General features: G+C 36.0%; 1 protein-coding gene across 7 annotated transcripts in view; it reads right to left on the bottom strand.

Annotated features, from left to right (window-relative positions):
- Window positions 1-26,158, bottom strand: part of PRKCI (protein kinase C iota) — a 67,263-nt gene that overhangs the window by 13,339 nt on the left and 27,766 nt on the right. For 6 of the 7 annotated variants that reach the window (XM_081570870.1, XM_081570869.1, XM_081570867.1 and 3 more), the window contains 10 exons: window positions 19,515-19,604; window positions 17,952-18,002; window positions 13,630-13,715; window positions 12,111-12,251; window positions 9,283-9,337; window positions 8,223-8,281; window positions 5,027-5,203; window positions 4,482-4,579; window positions 3,752-3,838; window positions 1,650-1,785 (listed from right to left, as the gene is read on the bottom strand). In XM_081570870.1, the coding sequence (XP_081426996.1) occupies window positions 1,650-1,785; window positions 3,752-3,838; window positions 4,482-4,579; window positions 5,027-5,203; window positions 8,223-8,281; window positions 9,283-9,337; window positions 12,111-12,251; window positions 13,630-13,715; window positions 17,952-18,002; window positions 19,515-19,604 (980 nt within the window). Of the gene's footprint in view, window positions 1-1,649; window positions 1,786-3,751; window positions 3,839-4,481; window positions 4,580-5,026; window positions 5,236-8,202; window positions 8,282-9,282; window positions 9,338-12,110; window positions 12,252-13,629; window positions 13,716-17,951; window positions 18,003-19,514; window positions 19,605-26,158 lie in introns of all 7 variants that reach the window. The other variant, XM_081570872.1, reaches the window with a different exon arrangement.

Below are 26,158 nucleotides of genomic sequence, written 5' to 3'. Positions count from 1 at the left end.
AAAAAAATCAATATTCATAAAATATTTCAAATATAACTCTGAAGATGTTAAATGCAGTTTTCATATGCCTCCAGTCATCACTATTCTCTGCATTCTTTATATAAGAGCATCTAGTGAGAAACTGAAGAAATTAAATTAAATAAGCCTAAAGAAAGCATTTCTGGAAAAACTATGGAAAAAATCTTAGTGTTTTAGATTTCCCAAAGAATAATTATAAGGAAGAGAAATTCATCTAATATTTGCCTAAGGTCAGACTTTAGGCAAGTTTAAATACTGACTCTTAAGTCATAAGACAGGAACATTCCAATTTCCAGGCAACTTATTTCCCATAAGCTTTAACACTGGGTGTAAATGTGTTAGGTTGGAAAAGAGACAAAGTACTGTTGGTAAGGTCTCTGAACACAAGTTCAAATCCTGGGATAATTTCCTACTAATAACATTAAACAACTCCTGGAGAAGGAGGCGGAGAAGGAGGCAGAAACGGAGGTAAGTGGAACAACCAATTTAAAGAACTACTGAAAAAAAACCTCTGAAAGGTTTATCAAAGATCTTGATTAAATTAACAAACCAGTATTACTTTTCATTAAGAGTAACAAAAGATCAAGTAAGTTTTCTTTAATAATATCTTCTGAGCAAAACAGGATGCCCAAATTTCTTTGCATAAAAAGAGCCAGGCTAGGATTTCCCTAGCAGTCCAATGGTTAAGAATCCACCTGCCAATGTAGGGCACACAGGTTCGATCCGTGGTCTGGGAGGATTCTACATGCCACTGGGCAACTGAGCCCCTGCAACACAGTTACCGAGCCCACGCATCTAGAGCCCGTGCTCCAGAAGAGAAGCCACTGCAATGAGAAGCCCGTGCACTGCAACTAGAGAGTAGCTCCCACTCACCGCAACTAGAGAAAGCCTGTGTGCGGCAACAAAGACCCAGTGCAGCCAAAAAAAAATTTTTTTTAATTTATTAAAAAAAAAAAAGAGGTAGGCCCTAGATAGGCACTTCCTTAGGTGAATGGGGAAAGGCAGTTAACACATTCACAGGCTTGCTACCACATTTACCATGTGAAGAAAATTCTCTCTTGGTTATTTTGACAAGGAGAGTAGTCCCCTAACACATTTTCTGAAAAAAGACTGGATCTTTAAATGAAACACTGTTACAAAAGGAATAAAACACTCAGAAATAAAGGACATGTCCTGAGAATAACTAAAATTCTTAAGTTTGCTCTATTGTACTTTATGTCAGATATTTAAATATGAAAAAATGTTCGATTCCCTGGGAAAATGTTGAGTGCATTATAAAGAGTCACGATCAAAAGGCAAAAACTTGGAAGATGATATGAAAGCTGTTGTGCTAAAGTCTGGGATTGTAGACAGTTTTTACCTACAAATTTTATTTAACAGTAGCACGACTTTCAAGATAAAAAAATAAAGACAATAAAAAGAAATGAACTTTTATAGCACATGTAACTTCATAGAAAATGTGGAATTTCTTAAATGAATAGGAGATCAGTACAGCTGTCTCTGTTTAGGATACTTTTTGCCATTCTAGCACAAAGTAGCAACTATTTCCCCAGTTTTGAATATAAAGTTATTTGACCAAAACAATTTCCTGAGCTGCTGAGATCTTCTCAATAACTACAAACTTCCCTCACCTTACACATGCCATAGTCAGTGAGTTTAATGTGTCCTTCAGAGTCCAGCAACACGTTGTCCAATTTCAAATCTCTATAAATTATCCCTCGTTCATGAAGATAATTTAATGCTAGACTGATTTCTGCAGAGTAAAATCTAAAATAAAATGAAAAATTAACTCATTTGATTCAAGTTTTTAAATCATGGTAAGTTTCTAGAGGAAGGTATTTAAATCCTACTTCCATCTGCAAACCAGAACATCAAAATCACGTCAAAAGATTTTTTTCCTCCCAATGTTATTAGGAATAATACCAAAACACAAATTGAGGTGCCACTTTAAAATAGCTGAGCCCCAAACACAATTATACAAGTTCCAGTCTAAGTTAAACCCATACTTTTCATAAAGTTTAATTTGAAAGTCTCAAGCTTTAGGGGCTTCCTAATCTGGGTCCTTGGATGGACTTCAGAATGCCCACACTCCTACAACTGGATACAAAGTTGTATGGACATCTTCTATAGAGTTTCCATCACTTCTCTAAGGGACAAATGACCTTCCAAAAGGCTAAGAACCACTGATTGGTCAAAAATGGAAAGGATACTGAAAGCTGACCACTCAAATAATAAAATCCACACCAACATTCTAAAAAAGGAGTTAAATTATTCTACAACAGGAAGACATTTTCAGAACTGCCACCAACTCATTGGTGATAGGAAAATTTTTGACCTGAATAAAGCTGCTTTGGTGAGTATTATCGTGATCATGTTTGGAGATGTGTAATACACACCTTCTAGCTACTTAATTCTAAAAACAAGGAACCTGAGCCCTTATCCTGTATCTGGTTCCTAGAAAAGCAAAGATGGTATAAAACCAGAATGGGTACTTTAATAAAATAAAAACTAGGCTACTTTCTCTTGGTTCAACTGAACAAACAAGGAACAAATACTGGCTATATCCACAATTCAAAATATGATCTGTGGCTTTGCTATGAAGGGTGACCATTTGTTAAAGCTAAAATAAATAATGAACATACAGTATATTAAACAACAACAAGATAGATTAATACACTTTATACCTTCCTATAAAGTTGAAGGCTATTAACTTTTTGATAAGAAATATCAAATAACTTTTTGATAAGAAATATCAATGAATAGCAAGATTTCCACTAAATAAGTTATTTTTTTAAAATGAGTCTCTAAGCTTTGTTACATACATATACAAACTCACATGCTTCCTTTTGGCATTACTCTAGTGAAGTGCAAAAGGGTAGAATTATTGCTAATTACGAGTAAAAAACAAAACAAAATATGGCACTGATGGATTAAACTTCTTATCCAAGGCCATGATCCTTCCCCACCAAAGTCCTCGAAAAACTATTTACTATCTTGTATAATAATATCAAATTAAGGGCACTAAACAAATGATATTTAATACTCTTTTATCTTATTAATCAACACATATGGAATCAGAGAGGGGAATGCCAAAGGCAGAACAATTCAGAAACTATAACTATGGAAGAACAGTCAGAATTACATCATAGGTTAAGAGGAATTGTTTCATTACTCTCAAGTATATATGAACAATAACCTTTATTCTATTTTATTTCATTTTATTTTATTGGCTGTGCTGTGAGGCATGCTGTAGGGATCTTAGTTCCCTGACAGGGATTGAACCCATGTCCCCTGCATTGAGGGCGCAGAGTCTTAACCACTGGACCACCAGGGAAGTCCCAACAATCATCTTCTAGCGAAAAACTGTCAGAGATCACTGCATACATAATAAGATTAATATGTTTATAAATTCATTAATTATTTCAGTGGCTGATACTGAATAGACAAAATATTTGAAAATAATTGCGCTTAGTAGACTAAAGGTTTCCCCTTGAATACTGTTTATACTTCTCAACTGCTTATAATTATATTATTATATATATAATATATAATGCTATATATGTAATATTACAATATAAATTAACTTTTAGCTCAGCCTCTACATGACTTACCAGGAATTAGTTGGAATCAAAATAAATGATTTATCTACTGTTTTCAACCACTGACATACAAAAAGTCCCAGAACTACTCCTACCAAAATCCAACACAAACAAACAATAAACACAAAACCTACCTGGCATGCTCTTCAGGAAGTTTTCTTTGTCGTTGCATATGAAACATTAAATCTCCTCCATTAACATACTCTATAACAAAGAACAATCTAAAACACAGGAGAGAACACATGAAACCCAGATCCAAAATAAGACTGTGTCACTTTTGCAGTTTAAACACTACAGAGACCAGTCACAGTACAGACAGCATTCTACAAGATTCACCCTTAACAAAGGTTCCAGGAATTTGGTGGAAACAAAGGGTGACTGGAGTAGAAAGCTGTTTAACCACAGAAGATACAAGAAAGTAAACCAGAAAGATAATAATTCTGCATCTTGCTACTTTCATTCTCAAGTAGTACCACTTGCAACCCAGAACTCTCACTCCTACCCCAATTTTAGAATGTGCAATATTAGTCATTTCCAATTGTCATTAGAAGTGAAAGAAGTTAGGATTTACCACCTAATTAAACTCTAGGAAATTTTAAGTCCTAAAACTAGAATTTTGGTGATATTTAAAAGGTTGGATTTCTATTTTCTCCTGCCATAATTATGCCTTTTTTTGGTGTAAAGCAGGTAATTTCCTAATGCTGATCCAACAGGAGTTTCAGGCAATTATAAACACAGTACTGTTGCATCTCCATGTGATTTCCACTTTAGGAATTACTGTAAAAAGGGTTCTTATTATATAATATACCAAAATGTTCTTACTGTGTCAAACCCAGGAATCATTCCATTATCTTTCAATCTTACCTGCTTTCTGTCTGAAAGCAAGAATGCAGCCCAACAAGAAAAGGATGATTGGACGCCTGTTCAAAAACATGTTTCTCTGTCTGTACCCAGTCAATATCCTATTTTAAAATATGAAAGAAATTTATGTCAAACTAGAATGACAGTATCAAAACTATGACAAATTTGTTCTTAGTAATTCCATTACCATAAATGCAATTATTGACTAACTAGGCTAAACATCAAAAACATTGAAAATCATGAAATAATAATTTATATACAAAGAGAAACTAATACCTGGCAAATCTTTCAATATTATTAAAGAGTCTAGCAAACTTTTACAAAGCTCAAGTACTTTCCCTTGATAATAATATGGTTTGATGTTTATGTTTTTAAAAATCTAATAATCATCAGACAACTTTAAATATATCTTATATACTAAGCAGTCTGAAGCATGGATTTAGAAAAGCAGACTGAAACAATAAGGCACAAACATTGACATTTTTTCTGATACCATACACTTAAGCCAACGTAATAGTTTAGAGGTAATAAAACATCATTGTGCTCACCTCATCATCATTGACAAGCTCTTTTTTCACAACTTTCATTGCATAAATACGATCTGTTTTTTTTAATCGCACCAACAGTACTTTAGCATAACTTCCTCTTCCTATTACTCGGAGCAAATCAAAATCCTGAAGACCTAAACTGGAAGAAGCTTTGCCACTTTCCCTGGTGTTCATTGCCTGTTGAGAACATTTATATCAAAGAGCTACACCTGAAGTATTTTGCATAACACAATATACTTCTAACACCTAGTTACACCTGTAAGGTTTTTAAATATTTTCTGATTTAAATTCTTAATTATTTTCTTACATCAACCCAAATGATACAATCGCACTACTTAAGAGATAGGATAAATTCATCAGTTGAGGTCAGAGGGGTGGTGTTTGGAATGGAGAAGAAGCTGAAATCTGAGAAACTTTAAAAGATGTCTTTAAAAGAATCTGATAACTTTGGGGTATGGAGGCAATGAAGATACAAGCATAAAAAAAAAAAAATGACACTAACTTTGGTGACCAGGAGACTGGAGGTGTCACTGATAGAAAAAGAAAGTGTGAGCACAGGATAAGATTTGGCAGAGTTGACAAGATAATTAGCTCAGTTTCTCACACTGAAGTTAGAAGTTACAGTGAGACATCAAGATGAGTCTGCCAGGAGCTTAATGTATGAAAGCTGAGTTAAAACTACAGGCAGAAAGCAAGCATGAGGCAGCTCAGCTAATGTAAAACATTCTTATATACACAATATCAAGGCTCCTTTGGAATGACAGTCAGCCCTGTAATTCATTCACAACCAGAAACTTAAGCTTCTGATACTTCATAGAGAAGACTAAAGATAATCTTTTATTAGATGCCTGCAAAATTCTCAGCATATAACCAACAGATGTACCCATGAGAATTAAGTGTGAATTCTCTGAAGTGCAGAGTATAAACAAAAGCAAGGAGCGAGCAACTTTTCAGAAAGATAAACTAGTAAGCACCAATGGGCGGGGAGGGGAAAGCATTATGAAAACTGAAGGAGAATTCAAAAGAAAATGTAGAAATAATAATCTGACTTGGGAAACAAGGATAAATAAAAACGAGTGAAAGAAACAAGACTAGGGCAGATTAAGAATGAGGAAAATGGTAAAAAGATAAAGTAATGTATAGACTAAGTATGGTTAATAGGAAACCATAAAAGAGAATCAAATGGAGTGAAGGTAACAGTTTCTGCACATAAACAATAATAAGTCTGAATGAAATGACAGAAGCCAGAAAATAGTGGAATGTCACCTTTTAAAGAGCCTAAACCCCCCTCACTCCCGATGATCTACAATCCTAAAGCCTGTAAAAATAGCCTTCAAAAAGAAAGTGAAATAAACACATTTTCAGACAATCAAAAACTAAGGAAATCCACCACTAGTTGTTCTCACTAAAGGAAACACTGAGTTTTTCAGGAAGAAAGAAAATCTCATATGGAAGCGGACACACAGGAAAGACAAAGAACAAAAAGAGTAAGATGTGGATAAACCAAAGTAAGGACTGACTTCAAAAACACTAACACACACATGCAGAATTTTAAAATAGGACAGAAAAAGCGCTAAAGGCAAGAAGTGAGCATGAGTAAATTTAAAGTGCCCTAAGGTCCTTGCATATCCTGGAAAACAGTAAACATATTATTAATAATTTGTATTGAATTTAAATAAGGGTGTAAGATGTAATCCCTAGAACAACCAGTAATAAAATAGCAAAAGAATGTCAAACAAACTAAAAGAGATACAAGAAACTGAGATAGGAAATTAAATAGGTAACCAACAGATGTGCTTCAAAACAGTACAGGAGTGAGGGAAGTGAAAATCACTCAGTTGTGTCTGACTCTTTGCGACCCCATGGACTACATATAGCCTGCCAGGCGCCTCTGTCCATGAAATTCTCCAGGCCAGAATACTAGAGTGGGTAGCCGTTTCCTTCTCCAGGGGATCTTCCCAACCCAGGGATAGAACCCAGGTTTCCCACATTGTAGGCAGCTTCTTTACTGTCTGAGCCACCAGAGAAGCCCAAGAATACTGGAGTGGGTTGCCGTTCCATTCTTCAGGGGATCTTCCTGACCCAGGATTGAACCTGGGTCTCCTGCATTTCAGGCAGATTTACCATCTAAGCCAAAGGGAGTGAGAGAAGCTAGACAAAACATGTACAGACAATTGTTTTAACTGGGTAATGGACACAGGGGGTTGTTACAGTATTCTGTTTACTTTTATCGATATTTGACATTTTCGATAATAAAAAGGTAACCCAGAGTAAAACAATACACTTATCAAACAATGGAAAGAGAAAAGGAGGAGGTAGTACACTAGTTCGGGTGCTAGTGGTAAAGAACTTGCCTGCCAATGCAGGAGATGTAAGAGACATGGGTTTGATCCCTAGGTGGGGAAGATCCCCTGGAGGAGGGGCATGGCACCCCACTCCAGTATTCTTGCCTGGAGACTCTCAAGGACAGAGGAGCCAGGTGGGCTACAGTTCATAGGGTCGCAAAGAGTTGGACACAACTGATGCGACTTAGCACAGCACAACACAGTATACTAGTTTAAACCTTTCATGGCCAGAAGTATATATAGTTGAAAAACCTGAAAAACAGAGGGATAAACACATTGTGGACACAACTAGAAAAGATTAAAAAAGGTTGTCTCTCAGAAGTCAAAGTGGGAGTGAAACATGTGAGGCATGCTAAATCTTACCATAAGCTTTTTTTAAAAAATTGGTTATCAAAAAAAAAAATTGCTTATCATTTTAATTCAACACTTTAAATTAAACTGTTTAAAAAACTGATAAACTGTTTAACAGTCAGAAAAAAGATGGGCAGTTAAGATGTTTAATTGTTTATACTTTAAGTAAACCATTAGTCCGTAAAATGGAAGGACCGATATTTTAAATACTACCACGTATTTTGAAACACCATTCTTAAGTACATTGTAATTTTTAGATTATGCTACCTTATAATGAAAATAAGTTATCCCACCACAGCAGACTATTTAATTTAAATTATTTTAGTAATTTAATTAACAAATTAAATCAGAATAAAATTCTAGAATAATTAAAAATCATCCCTGTATTTTTTCCAGTATGACCTAAAATTTAAGCAAGTCAATCATCTGTCATGTTTTTAAACTGTCATGTGTTATTAAAAAGCTGATCACATATTGTACCATAAGACTAATTATCTTACCTCCTTTTCTTCACCAACTTGGTCCAAACTCTCATGACTTGAAGGATTATATGGAATTACTAAAAACCCAATCCCAAACATTAAAAAAAAAAAAAAGAAAAACACAGTACGCATTAACTAAGTTACACATTTTCTCATTTCATTTTTCTTAGTTTTTATTTTTCAATAATTGTTCATCATTTAAAACTGAATATCTGTCCTATTGATAACAAATTATACTAAATATCAGTTAAATTCTAATCTCTGATGAGGGTAAAGAGAACGAAGCAATCAATAGCCATGACTGATTTTAACAAACACATTTGCTATTTTAAAATATATTTTTCTTCCTTACAAATCCCTTCTGAAAGGGTAACCCTATAAACCCTACTGAATTATATTAGTATGACTGAGACATAAGAGATGGAGGGTCTCTAGTTTGGACTAGACTGGACTCTAGGTTTCTATTCCTTAAAGCAGCTGGGGCCAAAAAAAGCCCACATTTCATACAACTAGCTTCTTCCATGAAGAAGATGCCACATTCTGTCCTTCTAGAAAAACTACCTTTTTCTTGATTCACCCAGATCAGGCTGCCATGGCCCATGTAATTGCTCTCCAAATTTCTCAGAGACATACTGAAGGTTTTGTATCTACTAGACATTTGAACTCACATGATCTTTTTTGAATTTTCTATACAGCATCTCTGTATCTTTTACTTCATTTCTTCACCTCATAATAGAGTTTTATTTTAAAATGTCACCTGAATAGAGTCAACAGTCCACAAAATCAACGTGTCTTCGTTATTGAAAAAAAGTAGATTTGGTATATAAAGAGATCTCAAAAGAAATTTATCTGAATTAAAGAAAACAGTCATTTGTTGTAGTTTACATAGTTGTCTTTTTAAAATGCCAAATGTATATGTGAAATACTGTGATTGATGTTAAATCCCCAAAATATGGTTACTTAGCTTTTATTTGGGAAGAATATAAATGTCTTTGCATTTAGGTGAAAGATTCACATAAAGAAGTCTTTAAGTGACCCTTTGTTAATGAGCAATGGTTTGTGCCAGTGTCGTTCTTACCTGTCTGAGCGTGATCTGAGTGCATGGACGACTGGTCCATGGGCATCATTGGTTCCTACAATCATTTCCAAAGACACAGTAACTTAGTGGACTCTCTTTAAATATCAATACTTCCGTAAATCCAGAAACAATATCATTTTGATGAGACATAGCATATTAAAATTTAAATTTGAAATGTAACTTAGTAAGTATTATATTACTATATACAATTTATTTTTAATTTTATTACATGAAACAAGACAACATTCCTATGAATGAGGTAATGTTAGTCACATTTTACAGATCGCAGAAAAAACAAAATTAATTTCAGACCGTCAATTAAACTGCTATATACTCTTATTTCTCTTCTACACCATCTATTCCTCCTTTGACCTTCACATACTCACTTTAAGTCTGGCAAAAGGAGTCTTAGTATAAAGTTATTTCGCTGTCAATAAACCTCTTGAAATTATATGTAAAGTTTCATGGGTTTCCCATTTTTTTCTGAAGATTCTCAAAGGAGTCAGTGACCCACAAAAGGAAAAGAAACACCTTCAAGAAACTGTCAACAACCTCAGGAACAATGCTAATTCAAACCAAAATGTTACTTATTCAATTCTGGACCCAAACTGAATGAATAAGAGCAAGAGAGAGTAAACTTGAGAAGCAGTATTAGTTGCAGAGTTATAATTTTAAGGTTGCCTTAAAAATAAGCCCATTGGATTTTCAATGTGTTTAGCACACATCCTAAAATATCAATATAATCACTAAACCTGTCCCTTTTACATCTTTCTGCATTTATGAACTCACACAAGTCATTCCACTAACTAAGAATACTCAAGAATATGTCAGTAATCTGGATAAATTATTTTCACAATTTCTGGCCTTCTGCTGCTTGTTAAGATTGGCTTTCAACCTCTCTAACCATAAACCCATTTGTAAACTTATATGAACTAGCTAAATAATGCTACTACCAACGAGCTACCAGTTAAAACCTACTTTCACAATGTCCAGAGTAGGTATAAAGAATAAATACGTTATAATCATTCTAAAACAGTGGTCCCCAACCTTTTTGGCACCAGGGACTGATTTTGTGGAATACAATTTTTTCACAGACCCAGTGTGCGAGGGTTTCGGGATGATTCAAGCTCATTACATCTACTGTACACTTTATTTCTATTAATATTATATCAGCTCCACCTCAGATCATCAGGCATTAGATCAGGCATTAGGAGCCTGGGGACCCCTGTTTAAAAGATAATTGAGAAAGACAACTGCAGATCTTTTTAAAAACGCTCATCTTTTAATCCAGTAATTCTACTTCTGCATCCTTAAGGAAATAATATTTATTTACCAGGAAGTTCACTATGATTTTCCTTGTAGGAAAATTTAGAAAACAACTCAAATGTTCAATCATAGGGAACAGGTTAAATAAATTATGGTAAAGACACAAAAAAATTAGGCTGAAAAATGATGAAGATATAGGTATAGAAAGATGAACAAAATATATTGTTCAGCAAGAAAAATGGGTTAGAAAACAGTAAACATAAAGTCTTATTTTTGTTAAAAAGTGTGTAAAAGAACAAGACATAAAGACATTATATGCTTTCTGATGGATAAACACACCACCTTCTATGAAGTAATCTCAAAACAACTCACAAAAAACCCCCAAATCAGAATCTAATCAAACCTCTTACATTCAACTGTAACACACAGAAAATAAAGAGGACAGGTGAACATTTTAAACATAACCATGAAGAAGCAACAGAAAGATCCTGAAACACTTTAAATGATAACACAATTTCTTCTACAATTAAACTGTAAAGGAAAAAGAGAGAGAGGGAAGAATCAGTAAATTTAAAAATATCTTAGATGTATCAATTAATTGTAAATATGAATTTAGTTTAGATCCTCATTCATAATGAAAATCATGAAAACAAAATTACAACATTTATGTGACAACCAAAATTTTGAACAATGGCTGGATGGATATTTGACAACTTCACTGCCCCCTCACAACCCCCTGGTGGATCCAGGCTGAAGAATCCAGAAGTCCAGGAAGTGCCCATGCAGAGCAAAAAGAGGAATTTGTTCCAAAACACTATAGGATGAGGGCAGGCTAAACGGGTAGGGGCAGAGATTGGTCGGGAGGTGGTAACCGTTGGAGCTAGATGACTGGTATACGAAAGTTCATTATACTGCTCCATCAGGTCTTATATATGTTTACAAATTTTTTAATATAGAAGGATTTAAAATCTTTATTCATATAAATTTGCAGAGTTCTGGAAGAATATACACCAAATGACCATTACCTTTACATAGTAGATTTAATGGAGGATATTTAATTTTTTTTTTATTCATCTTTACTTTTTTTCTATGATGAACACATTTTAATTTCATATTTAAAATAGAAAGTGAAAAATAAAAATTTTAAGTGCAAAAGCTTCCCCATTATCTCACACTTCACATAGCAAACAGGAAAGCCTCTGACTCTTCTCACCTGATCTCTGCTTAGTACAGATGCTACAATAACGGAAGCTTAGACTGAAGAGTAGCTAAAAGAAGAGAAATAGAGCTTTTAAATGATTCTCCTTACATTTTTCTAATTTAGACCAAAGGACTTTACAGCAGGTCAAACAAAGAAGTTAACCACATCCTATAAACAAATTTATAGTAATCTAATTCCAAATTCACAATATGTTAACTGGACTCCTAAAGTGTTCCTAGCCACATTCTGTAACAATAGTGTTGAGCCTTGATTCCTTAACATTTCCCCTGTTTAAGTCTTCTGTTCTAGCAGAGTTATCAAAAATTCTCTATTAAAGAAAAATTAGACAACGGTGTCTTACCGGTGGCAAAGAATGCCGCCCACATTCAATTGTGACAAGTTTGTGGCACTTCTTATGAACCAGGAGTTTGCAGTTGATACACTTATATCCTTGACGTCCAAGTCCCCAAATTCGGTCAGTGCAGATGGCACAGTGCGCACGCTGGAGAGAGTAATTCAACAGTGTTTTGTTTTTTTTTTATTAACAAAACACATCATAAACTTTCCCAACAGTTTGCTCATAGAACAGTGAAATAAGTAGTTTTCTTCTCTAACTCAAATTCCTTCATCATACACAACTTAAAGCTATGATGGTCACGGGAAATAAACAGAAAACAGGGCTTGTTTTAAAGAGACAGTGAAATTTGTAACCACGACGTTTCCTACATCCACGGATTTTCAGTCTTCATATAATTAAGTTCAGAGTAACGAAAATAGGAAAAGTGAATTAAGCTTGAAAAACATGGCAGAAAACCTATGCAAGAACTCTCAAGCAAAGATATACCTTCCAGACTGTTCAGAGGTCAAACATGTCTTATGCAGCAACACCTAAAGTGACTTTTCACTTCAAAACTTTGTAAATATCAGTGTGACCGGGAATAGGAATTTGGGAACCTCAAGTGGTGGCTTCTATTACATTAATGAACTGAGAACTCAGCAAAGTTAGAATGGAAATGGAATCCATATATTTGTAGTTGTCAAGAGTAGTTAAAAACATGGACTTCTGGAGGGTGACTGCTTTCAAACCTTGGCTCTGTCATTTACTAGCTGCGTTATCTTGGGCAAGTTATTTGACTATTTTGCACCTCAGTTTCTTCATCTCTAAAATGGAAAACAGCGACTCCCCTGGTGGTCCAGTGGTTAAGACTCTGTGCTTCCACTGCAGAGGGCACGGGTTTGATCCCTGGTTGCAGAACTTAAGATCCCTTAGGCTGAATGGAGCAGCACATGTCAAGCATTCAGAAGAGTGCATGGTACACAGTAAAAACTATTTAAGTGTCTTGCAATGATCATTTTATAAAACAGAGAAAACTAAAGAAAAAAAAGCCAATAGTAAATGGTTTGCAAACTAAACCTTGCTTATTTTTTAGCTGTCTTGAATTATATTCAAAATATCCAGTTTTTTTTATAACTATGGTAATCATATAACTAATCATTCAATCTGGAACATTTTTAAGAGACAAGAGATGCTATTAAAAATTACTTCAAGATAGCAAATATACTACACTGGGCAAACTGGGAATTATAGGTCACCCTACTGGTGACTCAGACAGTAAAGAATCTGCTGCAATGCAGGAGACTCGGGTTTGATTCCTGGGTCGGGAAGATCCCCTGGAGAAGGGAATGGCAACCCACTCCAGTATTCTTGCCTGGAGAATTCCATGGACAAAGGAGCCTGGCGGGCTACAGTCCATGGAGTTGCAAAGAATCGGACGTGACTGAGCAACTAACTCTTTACTTACTCCTTTAGAAGGGAATAACAGTAGAGAGGAAAAAAACAGATTTCTCAAATTATCAACATTCAGCAAACTAAGGTTTACCCTGTTGAAACGCTTGGCTTGAAAAGTGTGTCCATTTGCACAATAAAGCTTTCTCCAGCGGCGTGCACCTCGTCGGTAAATGGATTCTAAACAGAGATTAAAAGTTTTTTAAAAAGAGCAAGTGTGATTATAAGTCATTTTATAATAAAGTCTATGATTTTTTTATGATGTTCACTGCAAAAAAAATATTGATTAAAAACCTGAAAGTGAAAAAATAAAATAGATTCATCAAGTGATTAGATGAAAATAAAGCCCATGGAGTATAAATGTTTGAAAAACTATTACTGCTTTTCTGTTTTTTATTTTTTCCCTAACTTTTAATTTTGAAAAAATTGTAAGCCCACAGAGAAGTTGAAAGAATAGAACAATAAATGCCTGCATCTTTCAACTACATTTATCAATTACAATCACTCTGCCAGATTTGCTTTCTTCTCTATTTACACCTACACTTTTTTTTCTGAATCATTTAAAAATAAATTGCAGACATCGTAACTGTTCACCTTTAAATATCCAAGTATCCATTGCCTGAGATTAAAGACACTCCCCCTAATTCTATTTTACCACAATACCATTACCATGTCTTAGAAAGTTAACATTAATTCAATAACATCTAACATACAGTTCATATGCAAATTTCCCAATTGCCTGAAAAGTATCTTTCACAGTTTTTTCTCTCCAGGATCCAGTCAAGATTTAGGCATTGCATTTTGTTACTATACCTTTTCTGTCTCTTTAATATATTCTAAAACAGTCCCTCTGTCTCATTCATTGTTGTTTGTTTTTCATGATGCTGAAAAAGTTTAGGCAGCTGTTTTATCTTAAGTCCTACACTCTGGATTTGTCTGTTTCCTAACTGGACTCAAATCTAATACAGATTTGTAACACTTCACAGATATTAAATACTTTTGGCAAAAATAACAGATAGGCGATGTGTATTTCTTACTGCATCACATCAAGAAAAATACAAATGTGAGATTGTTGACTCCTACTAGGTATTCAATCACTCTGTTAAAGACAGTGATGGCTAGTTTTCTTCATTTTAAAAGTACAGTACTGTATAATGAACATTTTGTAACCACAAGAATATTCTCTTCTACCACAATCTTTCATTTAATGGCTTTTATATTTTTAAATACTCTAAATACTTTCCCGAAACAAACTAAGAGGTTCCATGAGATCAAATCAACTCTTCCAGTGTAATTTTGGTTAAATCAATCACCATTACATATATTACCTATTTAGTAATTCCACAGTAATGGAAATACTGTGGAGATTCCATTAGCTTTCTAAACTCATTTTAAAGCAAATATAGCACTGGGTCTATTATTTAAAATTAATATAGAATAAAACAAGTAAAATGCTCTGAAATAGAAATCCTGAGACAGCATAATGTGTGTGCTGTCCACCAGGCTCTTCTGTGTGTGGGACTTTCTAGGCAAGAATACTGGATTGGGTATTCTTATTCCAGGCAAGAATACTGGATGGGTTGCCACGTCCTCCTCCAGGGGATCTTCCCCACCCAGGGATTGAACCCACATCTCCTGTGTCTCCTGCACTGGCAGGCAAATTCTTTACCTCTGAGCCACTAATGTGTGTGTGTCATAGTCATGCTTAGTCATGTCCGACTCTTTGGGACCCCAAGGACTGTAGCCTGCCAAGTTTTTTTGTCCATGGAATTCTCCAGGCAAGAATAATGGAGTGGGTTGCCATTTCCTTCTCCAGTAGATCTTCCCAACCCAGGGATCAAACCTGGGCCTCCCACATTCCAAGCAGATTCTTTACCATCTGAGCCACCAGGGAAACCCTAATACAGAATCTCAAATTTGTATGCTTTTATTTTTAATTATTTATTCATTAGGAATAACCAAAGCAGAAAGTTTGTTACCATCTTAAACTAAGAGTATCTTATTTAAGAAACTTTCATGAACTAAAACTTGATATATTTCAGATTCAAACATGCTAATGTTGTCTAGGAATTAAAAGAGCAAGATCACCTTAACAGTTATCAATTTTCTTTCATGCTCTAGTTTAGTAATATTAATTATACCAGGGAGGAGTATACCAAAATCTCCACCAGCAAATTTTAAAGTGGGAAAGTGAGCAGGAAATACAATGAAAAGTTAGGAAATGATGTTTTATCTGGGAAGTGTACTACAGACTCATAATAGATTTGGACATGGGGTTGTGCAAGCAAGACTTGCTACAATGGCAAGACTTTCAAAACTCTCACCCGGACAAAGAGAGAAGAGTTGCTTTTCCAACACCTCTGTGAAGGCAGCCCACACTGGCTGTAACCCATCTGCCACTGGAAATCCAGTGAAATACTTCTAGCTAAATCCAAACCTAAATGTTTCACCATTCCTTCAGAGCCCTACCTACTCCTTATATTTCCCCACCTTCCTGCTGCTGCTGCTGCCGCCAAGTCGCTTCAGTCGTGTCCGACTCTGTGCGACCCCATAGACGGCAGCCCACCAGGCTCCGCCGTCCCTGGGATTCTCCAGGCAAGAATACTGGAGTGGGTTGCCATTTCCTTCTCCAGTGCATGAAAGGGAAAAGTGAAAGTGAAGTCACTCAGTCATGTCTGACTCTTAGCGACCCCATGGACCGTAGCCTACCAGGCTCCTCCGTCCATAGGATTTTCCAGGCAAGAGTACTGGAGTGGGGTGCCATCGCCTTCTCCTCCCCACCTTCCTATAAAGTTGTTATTGTCATTCAGTCACTAAGTCATGTGCGACTCTTTGCGACCCCATGGACTGTAGCCCACCAGGGTCCTCTGTCCATGGGGTTTTCCAGGCAAGAATATTGGAGTGGGTTGCCATTTCTTTCTCCGGTCTATAAAGTACACAGCCCCAACTCTATATAGAAACACCTAGTTCTTTAATTTTTCCTTTCTACCAAGTTGCATGAAGAGTTACAGAATTAAAAGTTTAGAGCTAGTTCACTTAATAGAAAACAAAATTATTTACCACTATTTCTTCTAAAGTCATGGATATGTGCAGAAACCACAAATAAAAATGAGTTCCCTAATACCTACAACCTATAAATTATACATCAAAAGTAATAACTTATGATTAAAATCACTGCAGATTGTGATTGCAGCCATGAAATTAAAAGACGCTTACTCCTTGGAAGGAAAGTTATGACCAACCTAGAGAGCATATTAAAAAGCAGAGACACTACTTTGTCAACAAAGGTCCGTCTAGTCAAGGCTATGGTTTTTCCATTGGTCATGTATGGATGTGAGAGTTGGACCATAAAGAAGGCTGAGCACAGAAGAATTGATGCTTTTGATCTGTGGTGTTGGAGAAGATTCTTGACTCTCCTTGGGCTGCAAGGAGATCCAACCAGCCCATCCTAAGGGAAATCGGTCCTGGGTGTTCATCAGAAGGACTGATGTTGAAGCTGAAACTCCAGTATTTTGGCCACCTGATGTGAAGAGCTGACTCATTTGAAAAGACCCTGATGCTGGGAAAGATTGAAGGCAGGAAGAGGAGGGGACAACAGAGGATGAGATGGTTAGATGGCATCACCAACTCAATGGACATGAGTTTGGGTGGACTCAGGGAGTTGGTGATGGACAGGGAGGCCTGGCGTGCTGCGGTTCATGGGGTCACAAAGAGTCGGACATGACTGAGCGACTGAACTGAACTGAACTGATACATAAGTTTGCATTTTCAAATTCCATCAGACCAAACAGTTGTCTGACTCTTTCAGCTCATCTCATTAATGTTAACCAGTGGATTAAACATTCAAGAGAAAGTCTCATAACAGTTCCTAAGGATTCATGATAAAGTATTTAGAGGTAAAGTGTCATGTCAACTACTTACTCTAAAATGATACAGCAAAAAAATAAAAATAAGGGTTTGCTGTGTACATACATGTATGTATATGTGTGCACAGATACAGAGATAAAGCAAACATAGAAAAGGTTAATAACTGGTGAATCTAGGTAAAGGATATATGTTTCATATAGAAACATTGTTTTCAATGTTTCTATGTTTTTCAAACTTCTCCTAAGGTTTGAAAATTTCTAAAATTAAAAAACAAGAAATGACTTATAATGAACTTAATTTTCCTTTCAAATGCAAAATAGACAACTGTCAGTAAGTTGCAATCAAAAACTATCTGCTTTTTTTTTTAATTGCCTGATTTTGATCTAGGAAAAGTAGAGAATTTAGGCAGTGTGCTAATCTATTCTAAATTAGACTTAAGAATGGAAAAGAAAACAAATGAATTGAAAGTTCAAGTTCTGATTTCATTTCACTTGTGCCATTTTATCATAAGTAACTCTACTCAAAGGCATGATGTATATAAACACTTACTATCTTCCCCTGGACAGGGCATTCCAGGACGTTCTGGTACACAAGGGAATACTGAAAGACAACAAATTAAAATTAATACAGCACATTTAAAACATACAAATTATACAGAATTTTAAATTAAAAAATCATATAAGTTGACCAAAATGTCAACCTGACCCTCTCTTGACATAAGCTATCTTAGTATATGGTCAGTATTATTTTTGGAAGGGATCCATTTTACCAAGGCTATAATGAAAGAAGTTCTTATGAAAGCGACATCCATAAACAATGTATTAGAAGCTCAAACTACTCATTCCTGTCCCTATTACAGCACCAACTGACTTTTTTGTCATTAGAGAAATCATTAACTATTTCCTTAAATCTTTATTGTAGTGACAAATCTAGGATAAAGAATTAAAATTACAAGATGTATTCAAATATAAACATAAGCCACGATAGTTTTTAAAAGATGTATATACTAAACTTCATTGAAAACCATACCCAAATATAAAAACATAAGCTTTGTCTAAGGAACTACACATTCATAAACATGCTAATTCAAAACATTCTTATAAAGAGAATATAATGAAATAGCACATTTATGAACAGCTAGTCAACTCTTTGTGATGTACAAAAAGGACATGGTTTAGCGCACAGAGCATGGGAAGCACAGTTCCTGACATATTTTTAAAAGCTGAAATATAAGCTAACTTCTGAAAACAGATCTGTGATACAGCATAAAAAGCAACAACACTTAAACTGTTCAAGACTATGGATCCATAATTTCTTTAAACATCCACTGTAGTTTTATTCTAGAAAGAGATGACCAAAGAATGACTTCTAAAGTTCTTCCAGGATCTCAATAAATTAGAGTATGAAACCTTTGGGAGTCACTATGTCAAATTCCGAAGGGAGACAAAAATCAAACTATTGTTTTTTAAGAAAATTCACTGTAAAGGAAAGTACAAAGGAATAACAACAAGGTAATGAAATGAGTCATTACACTGAAGGGAGATGTGTATTTGTTTCAAGTTTTAACGAGTTCCCTAGGTTTGGTCTCCTAAGGCTCCCAAAAATGTTACATGAAATACTACTAATGTATTACAATTATATTAATCATATTAAGTGGGTTCTACATGACATAAAAAATTTGAGGGGCAGGATGGCAGAATGAAAAGAACACAGGTTTGGGATGAAAATATCTGGATATACAACCCAGGTCTACAGTGTACCAGTTACGTGAGGGCTGAGTTTCAGTCTTTCTTTCTATACCACTGCCCACCTCTGAGGCTTGTTGACCTTTAACACATTAAAGTTTATGATAACTATGTAAACAGTTTCATGGTTAACCCTTAAACAAAGGAAAGAACATTTAAGATATCTTACTTTTGGAAATCATTATTTGAATACATTACAAAACTGCAAGAAGATGACTTAGGTTCTGCTGGGCACTAAATTCTTAAATTGTATGCTAAAACTTTGCTGTGAAACACTGATATGATCACAGTTTAATATCCAGGAAGGCATACACAAATAAGAAATTTCCCAAGATTACAGGAAGAATAACAAATGACTACTCCTTACCATGAATCAATAGTTCAGAATCCTTGTTTAGCTCATAAAGCCTAAAGGCTTCTTCTAACTCCAACTGAGATGATACTGTACATGGGTCTCCTAAAAAATATAAAAAGGAAAAGTAAAGCTCATATTTTAAATCCTCTAAATGTGATTAGTAAATAATTTCTACTATATAACATCTTGAGGAGAAACAATTACATACACACAGAGAAATATTTAACAAGGACAACTGTTTAGATATTTATTTAGACAATTCTATTCTCTGAAGCAGGTAATGTAACTTCCATTCCTATTTCTACAAAATATTAAATGAGTTTCATAGATACAAACTTTATATATATAACCATTTAATTCTTAACAATGTTTATATTCAAAATATAACAAATCAAATCTACCCTGACCACATTTTAGATTGTCACTGCAATATGATTAATGGCCAGGGATAATTTACTTGTTTCTTTAAAAGAGGAAGTGAAAATGATTTTATCGACACACGAGGTCTCTAATCATTCTGTCAAATTTATCGTTCACCTGAGAGCCTTCTCAAGAGGCTCACAGAAAGGAAGAACAGCTACTAAAGTACTCTGGACTGAAGAGTGTTCCTGCTTGATTGCTTTTAAATGTCAGTTCAGTTCAGTGGCTCAGCCATGTCCGACTCTTTGTGATCCCATGGACTGCAGCACACCAGGCTTCCCTGTCCTTCACCACCAACTCCTGGAGATTGCTCAAACTCATGTCCATTGAGTCGATGATGCCATCCAACCATCTCATCCTCTGTCGTCCCCTTCTCCTCCTGCCTTCAATCTTTTCCAGTATTGGTTTTTTCCAATGAGTCAGTTCTTCGCATAAGGTGGCCACAGTATTGGAGTTTCAGCTTCAGCATCAGTCCTTCCAATGAACACTCAGGACTGATCTCCTTTAGGATGGACTGGATGGATCTCCTTGCAGTCCAAGGGACTCTCAAGAGTCTTCTCCAACACCACATTTCAAAAGCATCAATTCTTCAGCTCTCAGCCTTCTTTATGGTCCAGCTCTCACATCCATATATGACCACTGGAAAAACCATAGCCTTGACTAGACGGACCTTTGTTGGCAAAGGAATGTCTCTGCTTTTTAATATAGTGTCTAGGTTTGTCATAGCTTTTCTTCAAAGGAGCAAGCGTCTTTTAATTTCATGGCTGCAGTCATCATCTGCAGTGATTTTGGAGACCAAAAAAATAGTATGTCACTGTTTCCATTGTTTCCCCATCTATTTGGCATGACGTGATTGGACTGGATGCCATGATCTTTGTTTTCTGAATGTTGAGTTTTAAGCCAGTTTTTTCACTGGTGTTATCAATCACCTAGAGCCAGACATCCTGGAATGTGAAGTCAAGTGAGCCTTAGGAAGCATCACCACAAACAAAGTTAGTGGAGGTGATGGAATTGCAGCTGAGCTATTTCAAATCCTGAAAGATGATGCTGTTAAAAATGCTGCACTCAATATGCCAGCAAATTTGGAAAACTCAGCAATGGCCACAGGACTGGAAAAGGTCAGTTTTCATTCCAATCCCAAAGAAAGGCAATGCCATTGAATGTTCAAACCACTACACAATTGCACTCATCTCATACGCTGGCAGAATAATGTTGAAAATTCTCCAAGTGAGGCTTCAACAGTATGTGAACCATGAACTTCCAGATGTTCAAGCTAGATTTAGAAAAGGCAGGGGAACCAGAGATCAAATTGTCAACATCCGTTGGATCATCAAAAAAGCAAGAGAGTTTCAGAAAAACATCTACTTCTGTTTTATTGACTACGCCAAAGCCTTTGACTGTGTGGGTCACAGCAAACTGGAAAATTTTCTTAGAGATGGGAATACAAGACCACCTTACCTGACTCCTGAGGAATCTGTATGCAGGTCAAGAAGCAACAGTTAGAACTGGACATGGAACAACGGACTGGTTCCAGATTGGGAAAGGAGTATGTCAAGGCTGTATATGGTCACTCTGCTTATTTAACTTATATGTAGAGTACATCACGCATAATGCTGGATCAGCATGCATAATGAATTACAAGCTGGAATCAACATTGCTGGGAATAATATCAATAATCTCAGATATGCAGATGACACCACCCTTAAGGCAGAAAGGGAAGAGGAACTAAAGAGTCTTAATAAAAGTGAAAGAGGAGAGTGAAAAAGCTGGCTTTTAAATGTAAATACACAGTTTAGTAAACTTACACACAGAGAGGGGAAGGAAGAAACAGCTCCCTTAGTCAACCAGCCAATGAACTGAGTCATCCTCGGAAATCAATGAGATGGCACAACCCCCTGCATCATGGCATTCCTCAATGAAAAGGTCATTTTGAATATAGGTGGGGCCTGACCTGGGTCCTGCATGCCGCCATTCTTTTGCTCATTCCTGCGGTTACACCAAGAGATGCCATCAACCCTTCCAAATCTCAGTTATTCACAGCAGGGACCGGTCTATTATTTGAGAGAGAAAAGTGATCTCCTTTCCTGCTGACTCAAAGAAACAAGTGCCCCTGTTCTTTTCTCCCACTTGGCCACTGAATCCCTCCTTCCTTTTATCTTTTCTAGGAGTTATTCCACTAGTCCCCTCAGTTTTACTGTTATTTTTTCTTTCCTTCCACTAGCTCTTTTCAGGCAAAGGCAGGTTTGAGTCTCCCTCTCAAAAATCTCTCTCCCGCCCAAGCTGCCATTCATTGTGTAGCCACAATGTAGTCTCAAGAGAAAATTGCAAACTAAGCTGGAAGCGGTGAGTGAGAATCAGCAGAAGGGGGGCAGGATCTTTGAATTTTGACTTCATACTTTTATATTTTTTAAATTATAGGTTTATAATCTTTTAGATTTATCAGTAATAACTTTTCTTACTATCAAGAGTGACCCACCCTGCTTTCTCTACGATCCTACATTCCAAGCATTTCTCCCAATTTTGCTGTCAGGTTTTAGTCCAAACACTACTAAAACGGCTGTATCTAAGGTCATGAAAGCAGCTGTGGAAATCAATGGCATGTTTTGTCTTTACTCTTGTTGACCTTTCTATACCATCTAACGAAGTTGCCCACTGATTATTATAGAAACTCTGTGTCTGGGTTTCTAATACACCATTCTCCTGGCTTACCAACTCTTCTAACTTTTTAGTTCGGAAATTTTCAAATGTACTACAAAATTCTGTTCCACCTGAAACACTCACTCACTTATTCCCCTCCACCATATCATTCTGAGCAAATCCCTACAATTCTAGATAAATTTTTCTTAATATACTCATAATACCACTATAAATTCTGAAAGAGATGGGAATACCAGACCATCTGACCTCTTGAGAAACCTGTATGCAGGTCAGGAAGCAACAGTTAGAACTGGACATGGAACAACAGACTGGTTACAAATAGGAAAAGGAGTACGTCAAGGCTGTATATTGTCACCCTGCTTATTTAACTTATATGCCAAGTACATCATGAGAAACGATGGGCTGGAAGAAACACAAGCTGGAATCAAGATTGCCAGGAGAAATATAAATAACCTCAGATATGCAGATGACACCACCCTTATGGCAGAAAGTGAAGAAGAACTAAAGAGCCTCTTGATGAAGGTGAAAGAGGAGAGTGAAAAAGTTGGCTTAAGGCTCAACGTTCAGAAAACTAAGATCATGGCATCTGGTCCCATCATTTCATGAGAAATAGATGGGGAAACAGTAGAAACAGTGTCAGACTTTATTTTTTTGGGCTCCAAAATCACTGCTGATGGTGATTGCAGCCATGAAATTAAAAGACGCTTACTCCTTGGAAGGAAGGTCATGACCAACCTAGATAGCATATTTAAAAGCAGAGACATTACTTTGCCAACAAAGGTCCGTCTAGTCAAGGCTATGGTTTTTCCATTGGTCATGTATGGATGTGAGAGTTGGACGGTGAAGAAAGCTGAGCGCCGCAGAATTGATGCTTTTGAACTGGGGTGTTGGAGAAGACTCTTGAGAGTCCCTGGAACTGCAAGGAGATCCAGCCCGTCCATCCTAAAGGAGATCAGTCCTGGGTGTTCATTGGAAGGACTGATGCTGAAGCTGAAACTCCAATACTGTGGCCACCTTATGCGAAGAACTGACTCATTGGAAAAAACCAATACTGGAAAAGATTGAAGGCAGGAGGAGAAGGGGAAGACAGAGGATGAGATGGTTGGATGGCATCACCGACTCGATGGACATGGGTTTGGGTAAACTCCGGGAGTTGGTGATGGACAGGGAGGCCTGGCGTGCTGCAATTCATGGGGTCGCAAAGAGTCGGACACGACTGAGAGACTGAACTGAACTGAACCACTATAAACCCATAAAAACTGGCAAAAACTTACAATAAAATATCCAAACAATCATAACACTAACCCTAACCCCACCTCAAAAAAACCTACTTCCAATTAAATAGTAATCACTTCCCATTTCCCCCCAACCTCTCCTCCAACTGTCAGACCCAGGCAACCAGTGATTGATTACTTTCAGTCTCTATAGTTTTGCCTTCCCTGGACATTTCATATCAATGGAATCCCAAAATATGTGGTCTTTTATGCCTAGATATTTTTGCTTAGAATGTTTTCAAGGTTCATCTGTGTTGGTGAGGATACAGAGAAACTGGAATCCTCATCCACTGCTAGTAGGAATGTAAAATGGTACTGCTGCTTTGGAAAATAGTCTGATAGTTCCTCAAAAACTTGAACACAGTTACCATATGACACAGCAAGCAATTCCACTCCTAGATATGTATCCAAGAGATATGAAAACATATGTCCACACAAAAAGTTGTAACCAAATATTAATAGCAGCATTATTCATAGTAGCCAAAGAATGGAAATGACCCAAATATCGACCAATTGATGAATGGATAAATAAAATGTGGTATTCATATACTGAACTATTAATCAGTCATTAAAAAAGGATAAAGTATTGATACTTTATATATCATGTCTAGATTAGGCAAATCTGTAGAAACAAGAAGTAGATTAGCGGTTATCTAGGTCTGGGAACTCAAGGGGAAGGAGCTTGGGGAAGATAGAGAGTAACTGCTCATGAGCATGGAGTTTCTTATTTGAGTGATGAAATGTTATAAAATTGATTGTGGTGATGGCTGCACAACTTTCTGCACAAATATAGTAAAAAACACTGAATTGTACATTTTAAATGATAAATTATTTCTCAGTAAAGCTGTTTAGAAAAATTTAGTGTAGCATTTTTATAAAAGTGAGTCCAATAACAAGTTAATATTTCAGTCCAAAAGCAGAGTTTGTTTTCACTTGTCTCAAAGAACTAAAGCAATTCTTTTATACAGACTCACTTTCGCAGTTACTCAAATTTCTCCTAATTTGCCATACACATGAAAGTCATATAATTACATTCCATTTTTAAATATAGGTTTAAAAAAACTAACTTGCTTCTACAGAAGTATATTTAAGTGCAGGTCAAAGTTTAAAAAAAATAGAAAAGCAACATAAAAGAGAGTAAGAAAATTTCACATTTCAGTGAGTATGCAAATTATTCTTCCAGTTAGACAAATAAGCCAGTTTTAAAAAAATGAAAAACAAACCAGTTGACTAAATTAATTCCAAATAATGAAAGAGTCAAAGAATTCTAGAAACAGAATGAATCTGAAACATAATTAATTCTTCATTTCTAATTTCCCAGGTGAGGGAACTGAGATAAATATACAGATACACATATCTATATATAATACAGATAAATCATACACAATAAATTACGTTCTTAGGAAATGCCTGAGTTCTTATGAAAGGCCTTTCTTTAAAAAGCATCAAAAATCTCCCAAAGAGATGCCCTACAGTGCTTCCCACACAGGTTCTCTCCCCGGCTCCAGATCCTGTCACTCTTGCGTGATTTCAGCAAAGTTACTTCTTTGACCTTTCAATTTCTCCTATGTTAAAACAAGGGATATTACCTATATTGCAAGGATAATGGGAAAACTAAAGATCTTATATTAAAAGTGACTCATAGAATGCTTAGTTCATTATAGGTGTGGCTTTTATTAATGCACCTCGATTAAAAGCCATGAGTGGAATTAATCATTTTTAAAGGTAAAATAACCATATTTTTAAAAGTCAGTCTTTCCCTTCGGCTAGACAGTTTTCTTGCTACACAAGTATCTGCTTGCTGTTGGTTGAAATCTAAGCCAGGTCAAGTACCTGTTTTCAGTATGTACCTAGTGATGGATGCTTTTGAATAAACACAAGGAAGTGTGAAAGTAAGAGTTAATCACTGACACTGTGTATACTCAAATCTATTTTGTTTTTATTGGATTGAATGTTTTTGGTTCAGGTATTACCTTTTCAGGCCAGCTGCTTAATGCCTGATAAAGCAGGACATGTAACTCAGAAGTAAAACATTCCATGCATAGTCATCATGAAACAAAGATGAGACAGAAAGCTATTTTCTGAGGCCCACTCAGTTACTAAAGTCTGAATTCATATCCTAAAACAGGCAAACACCTAGAGTGAGATCAGCTCAATTTAATGAATTTCAGTGTAATAAAATCTATATATTAGTCAGCAGGCCTGCTCTTTTTTCAGTGCATCTACATTTCCTTTTCACCTATAAAAACAAAGAAATTAGAGCAGTGAAGCTCAAAGTGTTTGGTAAATATGCAAGATTCAATT

The sequence above is a fragment of the Giraffa tippelskirchi genome, chromosome 2 (genome assembly GCF_054371585.1).
Source record: "Giraffa tippelskirchi isolate mGirTip1 chromosome 2, T2T-mGirTip1v1.2.pri, whole genome shotgun sequence".
In the NCBI taxonomy this organism is placed as follows: domain Eukaryota; kingdom Metazoa; phylum Chordata; class Mammalia; order Artiodactyla; family Giraffidae; genus Giraffa; species Giraffa tippelskirchi.
Note: the sequence above shows the minus strand (reverse complement) of the source record. Positions and strands in the feature narration are given on the sequence as shown.